This window comes from Armigeres subalbatus, chromosome 3 (genome assembly GCF_024139115.2).
Source record: "Armigeres subalbatus isolate Guangzhou_Male chromosome 3, GZ_Asu_2, whole genome shotgun sequence".
NCBI lineage: Eukaryota > Metazoa > Arthropoda > Insecta > Diptera > Culicidae > Armigeres > Armigeres subalbatus.
Window position 1 is genome coordinate 147,680,411 of NC_085141.1, and position 12,732 is coordinate 147,693,142.

At 39.3% G+C, this 12,732-nt stretch overlaps 1 protein-coding gene across 1 annotated transcript; it reads right to left on the reverse strand.

Moving 5' to 3' along the window:
* Positions 1–3,516: 3,516 nt before the first annotated feature.
* LOC134222036 (uncharacterized) lies at positions 3,517–10,092 on the reverse strand. Its single transcript, XM_062701187.1, has 7 exons — positions 10,014–10,092; positions 9,837–9,967; positions 9,057–9,774; positions 8,991–9,003; positions 4,721–5,042; positions 4,493–4,652; positions 3,517–4,349 (listed from the first exon to the last, which is right to left on the reverse strand). Exons 1-7 carry the CDS (start codon positions 10,090–10,092, stop codon positions 3,712–3,714), a joined length of 2,061 nt encoding a protein of 686 aa, XP_062557171.1. The 3' UTR covers positions 3,517–3,711.
* Between the last annotated feature and the right edge of the window lie 2,640 nt (positions 10,093–12,732).

Here is a 12,732-nt window from a genome sequence, read left to right on the forward strand (position 1 = left end):
ATATTTTCTTTAACGCTACTGATAAAAAACTACAACAAATTCAAAACAACTTTGATTATTTGAGCAAAGTAACTTTGGATCCTATGTTTTTGATCTAAAAAAGAGATTAATTTCGTAGATCGGACACTACACGCAAAGCTGAAAGTATGCTCTTTTCGGCAGAAATACACTCTTTTGCGGGAGAGTGGGACTACCCACAAAAGGTGTAAAATTTGATGCATAAAAAGGATAAGTTTTACACACTCTTCCTGTTTTTATGCATAAATGTTAATCATTTGTGAATAAAAGATAGTCATAATTGTGCATAATATTTATTTATGATACTCATGTTTTAGGGGCTGTACACATATTGTATACACTCAAAATATTATTCATGTTCAATTCATTAGCAAAAACATATAGCTTTTTTCCATAATGGTTTTCATATGATTTTATATCAGAATCATATAGATTATGTTTATTATATTAATCATATAACTTTTATATAAATTAAATATAGAAATTGAGAGCAATGTTTGTTCTAATCATATACCAAATCCAATAAATTTTATCTTATTTGACTTTTAAAACCATAAAAATTTCCAATAAAATTTATAAGATTTTCAAGCACATCTGAAATACCATTCAAATAAAAGCGCGAAAAATAAAATTGTTACTCCAGTTATCGCAATATATATCAAATGTTCCAGATTCATTATGCTGTTTCGAAAACAACATTCTGAATTAAAACCACTTGATATATATTGTGATAACAGAAGCGAATCAATATATAATTTAAAACATGTTTTAAAAATACGCTTATCCATTTATTATGCTATATCTAAAGATTTATTCTACTTATGTAGGTACAATTATCTCTTATCCTAGTTATCTATATTAAAACATGATTTATTACGGAAGTAAAAATGACCAACAATATTGTATAGCGTAACAGGTGGAACTGTACACCCGCCTGAAACGTGAAGCAACAAAAGTTGGACTGGTGGTGAATGCGTCAAAGACAAAGTACATGCTTGTGGGCGGAACCGAGCGCGACAGGGCCCGCCTGGGAAGCAGTGTTACGATAGACGGGGATACCTTCGAGGTGGTCGAGGAATTCGTTTACCTCGGATCCTTGCTAATGGCTGACAACAACGTTAGTCGTGAAATACGAAGGCGCATCATCTGTGGAAGTCGGGCCTACTACGGGCTCCAGAAGAAAAAGATTCGCCACCGCACCAAATGTGTCATGTACAAGACGTTAATAAGACCGGTAGTCCTCTACGGACATGAAACATGGACAATGCTCGAGGAGGACTTGCAAGCACTCGGAGTATTCGAGAGACGGGTGCTTAGGACCATCTTTGGCGGTGTGCAAGAAGACGATGTGTGGCGGCGAAGAATGAACCATGAGCTCGCCCAACTCTACGGCGAACCCAGTATCCAGAAGGTAGCTAAAGCCGGAAGGGTACGATGGGCAGGACATGTTGCAAGAATGCCGGACAGCAACCCTGCAAAGATGGTGTTCGCTTCCGATCCGGCAGGTACGAGACGGCGTGGAGCGCAGCGAGCGAGATGGGCAGACCAGGTGCAGAACGACTTGGCGAGCGTGGGGCGTATCCGAGGATGGAGAGATGCGGCCTCGAACCGTGTATTGTGGCGTCAAATTGTTGATTCAGTGTTATCTGTTTAGATGTTAACTAAATAAATGAAAATGAACAGGTGGAACATTGAAAGAATCAATTGGAATGAGCTCAGCGTTCCGAATACTTTCAATTGCCTCATATGCCAAGTAGTGATTGTCAAACATTCCAGTTCTCCAAGCTTGAACAACCAAGTAACAAATATCGCTGTGTTTTACAACATCTAGTATTTGATATAAGAATGTTAGATTTTGTCGACTATTGAAATAAAGTATCCTGCTCTATATTTGGTTCCTTTGAACACAATTTCATTTGTGCATAATATTTCAAACCCTGAATCAATGACAATCGGTTGAATGAGCATCTTATAATAACATCTTGAACGTCACACAGATCAAAATTTGCTTCAACGGAAACCTTAAAGAAATTGTCATTCAAAACCTCATAGGCAAATTGCAAAGAATCTTTTACACACGACGTGTAGCAGATGTTTTTGCGAGAGGACATTATGTGCGAATATTGCTTGAAGCCTTTGTGTTTTGCTTCGTTCCTAAAACACATAATTTTTTCTACAGGTCCAGATGTACGAATAATATTTGGGTAATGGACCAAAAAATGGTGTTTCGGTTTGAGATCTCTTTTAAAAAGCGCCAGATACAAATTATGGTGTTCACAAATCAATTCGAGTATATCAAGTTCTTCATTTGTAAAAGAGCGTTTTAAACACATATCTACTAATTTTACTAAAGAAGTGCAATACACCCACACTTCATCTTCTCTTGGGATAAACCGTCCAGCAATAAAAGTAAAATAGTGACTGAATATGCGCATTTCATTTGATGTTAGACGAATGGATACAGATTTACGTTTCTTCTTACTGTTATACGTTTCAGTTATGTTTGACATCCGTTTGAGTTCGCTATCCAAGCTGAGTTCACCGATGTTACGACGAATTGTAATAAAATCATCTATTGTAAAGTACTTCTTACGGTAAATACAGTAATATAAAACTTCCGTAAAACCATATTTGCATATACCGGTGCTGAATAAGTCATGCATTGGATCAACACTTTTATTCTCCACTACATGGAATGATGGCAGTTTATTAAACACAGAGTACCCTTGTACACCTGTTTCGCTATGCATATCAGTTTCTATATCTTCTTCATAGTCAGCCCTGCGTCGCATACAGTCAGCATGCTCATTAACATCGCTCTTCAAAAGTTCTTTAGGTCGTCTACAAAAACGACAAACTAGCATTGAAACTGCTGGACATGCATAAGGTAGTATGCATTCCCAAGTTGTCGCCTTGCAACAGATATAGAGCGAATCTAACATTTATCGCTTTGCGATTAATATTTAGCTCTACTGGATCTTGTTCTAGTTTAGTGAATTCCGCAATTAATGCATCTAGCAAACTGTTGATTCCACTGCCTTTTACATCTACTTTTCTCAACATACCAGCTACAAAAATATTATTCAACTTGGCTTGAAATTCTTCTGGGACCGTGGGAAAATTATAGTAGATTCCAAATACGGAGTGTCGATTATTATGCGAACTTTGACTATCATTTACTTCAAATTCGGTTGTATACGGACGGTAAAACAATTTCGTCTGCGTATTTCTCTTTGATTTCTTTCCATTTTGTTCCATTAACGTAGTTTCGTATTTGATCTGATTTTTTCGAGCGTTCTGGTGACAATCTTCTGGAGTACGTTATTTGACTCTCAGAACGAAGTTATTTGAAATTTTAAAGGCATCAATATTAATAAGCTTTGATCATGACTTATATCTAATTCTTCACTAAAACTCATAGGATTTCTATTTAGCTTATTTTTTTCTACGGTTATGACTGTTGGCAATCGCAAACTTAAAATCCGAACATATGAAACCGAAAATATTTGTCATTTTCTGTAAGTAATTCTTAAAATTAAATGCATCATCAATATTGTCTGACGTCATATTCAAATCGGATAGGAGGCGACCTAGCTCCGAAAATATGAGACCTGCTTTCCGCTGTATATCATACACATCTTTTCTAGTGATGTTATTTTTGTTGTGTAAACCAACCGTAAACATTAAAGCTGCCTAGTCTACCGCGTCACGTTTATCTGTAATCTCAATGTTTTCTGCGTATTCCGTCGTTTCGCCACACTTCTGTTTTTTTGGACTGGTGCTGCAATGTGCGTTGTAATAATTTCTATCTTCGTCGATAGGAATATCACTGATGGTGCTCTTCTCTTTTTGATGTGGAACAGAGTGTAACATCAGATGCTTTTTAAACGGGTAAAATTTCGAAAAAACTAGTCTACATAATGGTCCAGTACATTCGTACCGGTAGACCACCGGTACACGATGATACTCTTTGATATGTTCCAGGTATAAATCTACCAAAAAACCAAAAACAACTGATAGTTTTATCAGCACGTCCGTGGCTCTAGCGATAGATGGTAGTTCGTAACAGACGTCCGAAAAACACACGAAGAAACGTCCTTCGATATTATCTATTCCGGTTCCGAGTACAACCAGCTTTGGAACAACCGCTATTTTTCTTTCTGCATATGATGCATACGTCTCTTGAACTTTCGCAGTTATTTCTTCGATGGATTCGACGAAGAGAATCGTGTCATGCTGTGCCATATAAATAGTTGGTTTGAACCGTCGTCCAACTATAAGAGGTGGCAAAACCGTGCTCAAGCCAAGTAGAAGAGCGCATAGTTTAACGTCTGAAAAACATTGAAAAATTCAAATCGAGCTCAAGGAAAAGAAATATAAATTAGAATTAGTTACAACTTGCAAAATACACCTTACTGATAAAGTTTCACAGTTTTTTATCTAAGGATTGCATAGCTTCACCATATTTGCTTACCTTTGTTGGTGCTGCTATTCGTTAGATGTTTTACAAGTTTGACAACCGATGGATCGGTTCCCTTTCGAGCAATGTACGTTACAATCGCTGGAGTAATCGAATCCAGTTTATCGATTCCATCCGTTGCACCAACCTTTAGGAGACGATAATCAATGTCGATCTGTAGAAGAAATATTGCATTTTTTATTGCTTTTACCGCATTTCACCATTTGTAAACATTAAACTTACTAGTTGATATCCGTGCGCTGATTTATAATGCGAATATGTAGTAAGCAACCGTTCAACGAGACTAGCAGATTTCAAATATTGTTTCCGGTGATTAAAACTCAGAGGCCATTTATGCAAAACAGAATCCCATGTGTGCTGATTCAAAATTAACCAGTTTACAGCATCTTGAGCTTCTGGTTCTTCATGGGGTTGATGAACAGCACACAATTTCAAACTTTTAGCGTGTTCGTGCTCTTTAATTTCGGTTTTACGTGTTTTGTGCTTCAGATTTGCAATTTTATTTGCTATTTTACCAGCATGGTTGCGACGATCGCCGCCTCGGCTGATGTAGGGTAAGACGGTATAATGCGCCCCACCTGGCCAAAACGCCCCCGTTTGATATCTAGAAAACTATAACTTACTAAGGGTCAAATTCAGTTGGTACCTATAAATATTTGTAAAACCATCATCTTATGTGAATATGGGAATATTTTTGAATTACAGGTCGGACTCGATTATCCGGGGACTCGATTATCCGGGGTTCGATTATCCGGAATTTTAGACTCGATTATCCGGAGTATTTTTTTTCTTCGAATGTTTTTTATTCTAAATTCTTATTTTCAATAATATGATATGCAATATGATTATTTTAACAATGAGACGTATCTAGGTTGTAGGAGGGGGTTGAAAAAGGGGTTGTTTTGAATATTAAAATCTGACTATAGGCTTGTATATCAACTTCATGAATTCAAATGATTATATTATTGTTATATTCCTACTAAATAGGATTATTTGAGGAAGTTTGAACGTAGCTTGCATGGGAGGTTCTGAAATAGGGGTGTTCTACATATTTAATTTTATTTTCATGAATCAATTATTTTCTTTAGAATATGTCCACAAACTTCTCGCTTCAAGAACTCTTCCGTGGAAGTCCGTTTCCTCTTTTTTTAGGCAATTACATAATCGATTGCCAATTAAGCTATTGCATTTGAGACAAAACAGTCGCTCATTCGACAGACGAAAACGCAACCTCGCCACCATAAAACGATGTGTTTGGATCCATAACATGGGTTGCAGAATTCGCTCTCAATTTAAAATTAGCAACGATGGACATAAAGCACCACATAAACAATGGACAAAAAGACAAATGGACAAAAGCACATAAACCGGCTTCGTTGACGGCCGCTCGACAACGGACCAGATCTTTACTGTACGGCAAATCCTTCAAAAATGCCGTGAATACCAGGTCCCAACGCACCATCTGTTCGTTGATTTCAAGGCGGCATACGACAGTATAGACCGCGTAGAGCTATGGAATTATGGACGAGAACAGCTTCCCTGGGAAGCTTACCAGACTGATCAAGGCAACGGTGGATGGTGTGCAAAACTGTGTGAAGATTTCGGGTGAACACTCCAGTTTGTTCGAATCGCGCCGGGGACTAAGACAAGGTGATGGACTTTCGTGCCTGTTGTTCAACATTGCGCTAGAAGGTGTCATGCGGAGAGCCGGGTGTAACAGCCGGGGTACGATTTTCAACAGATCCAGTCAATTTATTTGCTTCGCGGATGACATGGACATTGTCGGCCGAACATTTGCAAAGGTGGCAGAACTGTACACCCGCCTGAAACGTGAAGCAACAAAAGTTGGACTGGTGGTGAATGCGTCAAAGACAAAGTACATGCTTGTGGGCGGAACCGAGCGCGACAGGGCCCGCCTGGGGAGCAGTGTTACGATAGACGGGGATACCTTCGAGGTGGTCGAGGAATTCGTCTACCTCGGATCCTTGCTAACGGCTGACAACAACGTTAGTCGTGAAATACGAAGGCGCATTATCTGTGGAAGTCGGGCCTACTACGGGCTCCAGAAGAAACTGCGGTCGAAAAAGATTCGCCAACGCACCAAATGTGTCATGTACAAGACGCTTATAAGACCGGTTGTCCTCTACGGACATGAAACATGGACAATGCTCGAGGAGGACTTGCAAGCACTCGGAGTATTCGAGGACCATCTTTGGCGGTGTGCAAGAAGACGGTGTGTGGCGGCGAAGAATGAACCATGAGCTCGCCCAACTCTACGGCGAACCCAGTATCCAGAAGGTAGCTAAAGCCGGAAGGGTACGATGGGCAGGACATGTTGCAAGAATGCCGGACAGCAACCCTGCAAAGATGGTGTTCGCTTCAGATCCGGCAGGTACGAGACAGCGTGGAGCGCAGCGAGCGAGATGGGCAGACCAGGTGCAGAACGACTTGACGAGCGTGGGGCGTATCCGAGGATGGAGAGATGCGGCCTCGAACCGTGCATTGTGGCGTCAAATTGTTGATATAGTGTTATCTGTTTAGATGTTAACTAAATAAATGAAATGAATGAAATGAATGGACATAAAGCATGAGGCTTTTTTACCATAACAAGACATGAAAACAAATTGCTCGTCACCCGATACAAATGCGAAAAAAGGGGCAGAGAACTATTTCCCCCACCGACGTTGTGATAAAACGCTTCGTTCTAGTACAATTGTCACTGAGGTACATGTGTAAATGTGCTCCATCAGCACTAATGTCCTTACAATTGGAGTTTTTCTAAGGGAATTTATCTTGCAGAATATCACCCTTTGAGGAATAATCCATTAATTTCGTAACGCAAAAATCGCAAATTTCCACAGGAAAATCTTGCAAGCTCCTGTAAATGGTTATTTATGTGCGGAACGTTGCCTATTTTTTTTATTCTGAAGACCCCCTTTTTGTCTCCCTCGGATACGAAGTGTACCGAAAGGCTATATGTTCGCTCCAAAAACAAACATATTTAAGATGGCTCGGAGATCCATAGTATTATATACCGATGGTCGGCGAATTTGGGGCGCTGTATGTGGGTTTGAGTGCACACAACATAACCCATTTTTTGGTAATTATCCTCATCCAATTTGCTTGCGACTGGTTGCATTTAATGGAAAATCCTTTCAAGGTCCCCCCTAACACACGTGACGGAAAAATCGCGACGCGATTCTAACGCTTGGCTAATGCGATTCTGTTGCCGTTGGAGTGAAAGAGTAACTGGAACATTGCCTAGAGCACCCAACGATAAAATCGCGGCGACTAGTTTTCGCCGTTGCGGCGATGAAATCACTCAGGTCTGGGGGAGCCTTTACAATGTTTCCTATTGAAAAATGGATAGATGGGTCAATTGACTCAAAACTTTCATAGATTTCTGTTGAAAATTGACTAGAACAAACTTTAGGTTCAGAAATAATGGCCAAAACATTATTTTTGTACAAAAAATGCGCAAATAGTCTAGTTATTATTTTGGCACCTATTCTCAACCAACAAGTTCGATTCGAATGGGAATCCTGTCTCATTATTTCATATTAAAATTGACTGGATTGGACTATGGATTCCAAAGTTATGAAAAAAATACTATTTTCTATTATATACCAGAAAGTCACCGATGCCGTTAGGCGGATTAATACGGATTTTTTCCAAATAATTTCTGACTACTCCACTGCAAATACAATAAAACATAAGTTTTTCGTCATTTAATTGCAGATTTGATTTTTTTTCTAGTGATTCGATTATCCGGAGGATTCGATTATCCGGAGTGAAAAAAAAATCGATACTCCGGATAATCGAGTCCGACCTGTACTTAATGAAAATATTTGCAAAATACAAAAAGTCACAGTTTTGAAGTAACTTTTAATGTTTGCTTGCTGAACATTCTGGAGCGACTCTGGCATACTGTCCGCAAAACTTGCACTGGAACACTCAGTTGGGCAACAAAATTACTTTTCTCAGTGGTTAATATGATATAAAATTGCTTCCATCTTCAAAAATGTAACAATTTTCGAAAACATGTTTCACTGGCCAAAACGCCCCAGTGTAGGCAGGACGATATGCCCTTACCAACTGGACACAAGCGCAGCGAGCCTGCAGCAGTTGCTTCCAAATTGTATGGAAAATATTGAAATGTAATTCATACCTGCTTGGATGGACCTATGTTGGTTTTTTAATGTCAAGCGCATAAGGATTTGTAGCCTTTTTATTATGGGATTGATTAAATACTAATGAAGGGCTATTACATGATTTTGGTTGAGGTGGGGCGTATTGCCCAAGCACTTTTTAAATTTCATTTTTTCACGACTTTTCAAAAAAGCTTTATTACGTATTATCTGTAATATTTTTATGTGACTACTCATGGGCAATGCATTTGTGACTTCCTGCACTACCAAATAACACAAATAGCGTTGAAAAGTAAAAAGTTATCAAGGAGTTGCCTTAGGGGGGGCATATTATACCGTCTTACCCTAATAATTGTCCTGTAAATGCATAGTATGTAAAACAATAGTAGAAAAATATGGTTTTAATTTACCTTTCTCTAAAAACTTGAATAAGATTGTGATAGCTTCGGCGTATGTCTCCAAATCTTCTGTTCGGAGTCTGGACTTATGCTGTAGATGAAACTTGGCGATAGTTGTTGATAATTGCAACTGTTTGGGTTCTGAAAGTTCACCAATTTTCGCTTTCTCGATAATATCCTTTCCTTCTATGGTAGCTTCCAAGAGCGTAAGAAGAGTGCTTGCTGAAAATACGCTGCTCTGTGTTGCTACATCTAGCTCTGCCACCGGCTTGTCTTCCGTACCAGATTCTGTCACCGAAGAAATAGGAGCGACAGGTACTGTAGCCTGCGGAAGGGATTGAGAATGTTTACCGAGATATCCCGAAACACCAGCCTGCACTAAACATTCGCCGTTTTCCGCAGATGTTAGCTTGGGAGCTTCTGCCGTCTGTTTATCTTTCAAACAAGAATCCGGTGAGAAATTGGAACATTCTGCAAGCTCTTCTGAGACACCAGCTACTGTGAACTCGTCGCTTGCCGCAACTGGAGGCACATAACTGAGACAAACTGCAGACTGAGCTGAGTGAGAACATGTATCAACAACTTCGACAACTTCCGTCTTGGCCTGTAATTCCTCCGGTGTTTCGTTGTTTATCACAATGGATCCGGTGACAGGTATGGATCGAGGTACTGGTGCTAAATATGCACTAGCGGTCAACGGTTTTGGAGCTGTTTGCACAACATTCAATTTCTGTAAAAATAACACCAAATTAATCATATATGTGAATATAAATATTTTCGGAAATATTTTACATTTCGCTTCCTCCAACCGTCAATAATATCGAAAAGTACTTCATACTTCCATTGAACTGATGTTGATTCCAATTTGTTTTTAAAATCTTCGAACGATGTGGATACCAACTCATACAGAGTGATCCCGCATTCTAAAACAACGAACATTAAAGTAATGAATTGGGATTATTATAAAACTTGAATTATCTCTGAACACCTGAAGTAAATCGTCGGGGAATCTTAAATCTGCTAGCAAGTTTTGCGCACTGGCTGCCATCTTGATTCTGTGTACACTACAATATTTGCACATTAGACAATCATATAAAATTTATCTGATTATGAAATGAACCAAAGCATATGATTTTTCAGATAACATCAATTAGAGATTCAAATCATTTTCATAATGTTACCTTTTAGTTCTTAATCAAGTATCTGATAGGTGTTATTGGACTCAAATAGAATTGATTAAATAGATATCATGAGATGGGTATTATATTTTTCATATAAATTTAATCATATTTATTGGTTCAGTGATACGTAAGCACTTATGGGGGGGGGGGGGGGGTTCGGTCAATATCTTACGCTCCATATAAATAAAAAATCATTTGTATGAAAAAAATCTTACATGGGGGGAGGGAGGGTTCGAAAAACCCAGAAAAATTGCTTACATAATAAGTGTACGACCCCTTACTTTTGAGATCCTTATCTAGAATTATAATTTTATTTATTCAGACTAAGGCCGAAGTGGTCTGTGCGGTATATAAGAGTCTTCTCCATTCCATGGCTACACGTCGCCAGCCCCGCAGTCTACGGAGGGTCCGCAAGTCATCTTCCACCTGATCGATCCACCTTGCCTGCAGCGCACCTTCTTGTGCCCGTCGGATCGTTGTCGAGAACCATTTTCACAGGGTTATTGACCGACATTCTGGCTACGTGCCCGGCCCACCGCAGTCGTCCGATTTTCGCGTGTGAACGATGGATGGTTCTCCCAACAGCTGATACAACTCGTGGTTCATTCGCCTCCTCCACGTACCGTCCACCATCTGCATCCCACCATAGATGGTACGCAGCACTTTCCTTTCGGAAAATCCAAATGCGCGTTGCTTCTCCACGAGCATCGTCCAGGTCTCGTGTCCGTAGAGGATTACCGGTCTAATGAGCGTTTTGTAGATTGTCAGTTTGGTACGGCGGCGAATGCTATCTAGAATTATCTAGAATGCTATCAGAAATAAAGTAAGGGGGATGGTCCTTGATTTCAGTTTTGAGCAAAAATAACAAAAGCATGAGGATTGCTACTCCTGGCCACGCCCATTCTCAGCGTAACTAGGGAGGGGAAGAAAGTGTTGATGTGATACTTATTTAACGAGAGGCCACCGACTTAGCGACACCCTCATAAGTACCACGGAGTTGGATAATGAGGAAGGTATTCGTTGGGTCAAGATTGCACTGCAGCTGGCAATGTAACCGTGGTAGATCTTAATACCCCGTAACACACCACGTAAAGGTGTCTACCCAGTGTTACGGGTTACTAAAATCTCAAAAAAATAAATGATCTACAATATAGATTAATGGAGACAAACTCGATTGCCATGGGGAACGTGAAATGGGCCCGGGGTAGATTTTAAGTCTAGAGACTGCCAACGGTCGCACAAAAATAAAACTTATAGCTTGAATTAAAAATAAATCGCTATAAATTCAATATTGGGGTATGTGATTTTTTTCCCCTGGCCTCAACTAGTCGACACACTGTAAACAGCTTCGGTTCCACGCCATGCAGACGAAAACGAAATTGGGAAACTAGAAAATGGCGTGTCGGGCAGTCGTATAAATGACGAATTTACAAAAGAGAAAATATTGTGAATCGTAGGTATTCAGTGGGCTGGTCACATAGAGTGGATGTTAGAAGAAAGAACAGTGAATAGGTCGGTGATGTTGGCTGCACGCGGTGGAATCGGACCTGGAGACCCTAAACATTCAGGGAAACTTACATCGCTTAATAGCCTATTCAGATTACGCTATTTGGGATAATAAATATAATGATGAAGAGTAACTTGATCCCAATCCCCATACATTCAATTTTCTTTCTAATGTTTAACTCGATAATTAATATAATAAATGGCTAAATTTGGATAGGCTATAAGACGGGCCCTCCTTAGCCGTGCGGTAAGGCGTCACAAAAACACAGAGGATGTAACAATGGACGAACGTCAAAGACGAAACACAGAGTGCACTGTGAAAAACGCATAATGCGAATAATATAAGTGACAATCACAAAGTACATTGTAAAAAAAAAAAATGCATAATGCGAATCCATATAGGTGGAAATTTGTTGAAAAACTAAGTAAAACACATATTCATAACCCCACACTCACGTTGAGGATGAACAAGAGTAGCCAAAGCCGAACGTCAAAGACGAGACACAAAGTACACTGTGAAAAACGCATAATGCGAATCCATATAGGTGGAAATTTGTTGAAAACTAAGTAAAACATATATTCATAACCCCATTCTTATTGAACCTCACGTTGAGATTGAACAAGAGTAGCCGAACCCGAACGTCAAGAACGAAACACAGAGTACACTGTGAAAAACGCATAATGCGAATCCATATAGGTAACATACACAAAGTACATTGTAAAAAATGCATAAAACATAAAACGCATAATACACAAAGTTTATTGTAAAAAACGCGAGACACAGAGTACACTGTGAAAACCGCATAATGCGAATCCATAAAGGTAACATACACAAAGTACATTGTAAAAAAAACGCATAATGCGAATCCATATAGGTGAAAATTTGTTGAAAAACTAAATAAAAAACATATTCATAATCCCACCCTTATTCAACCTCAAGTTGAGATTAAACAAGAGAAGCTGAAGCCGAACGTCAAAAACGAAACACAGAGTACACTGTG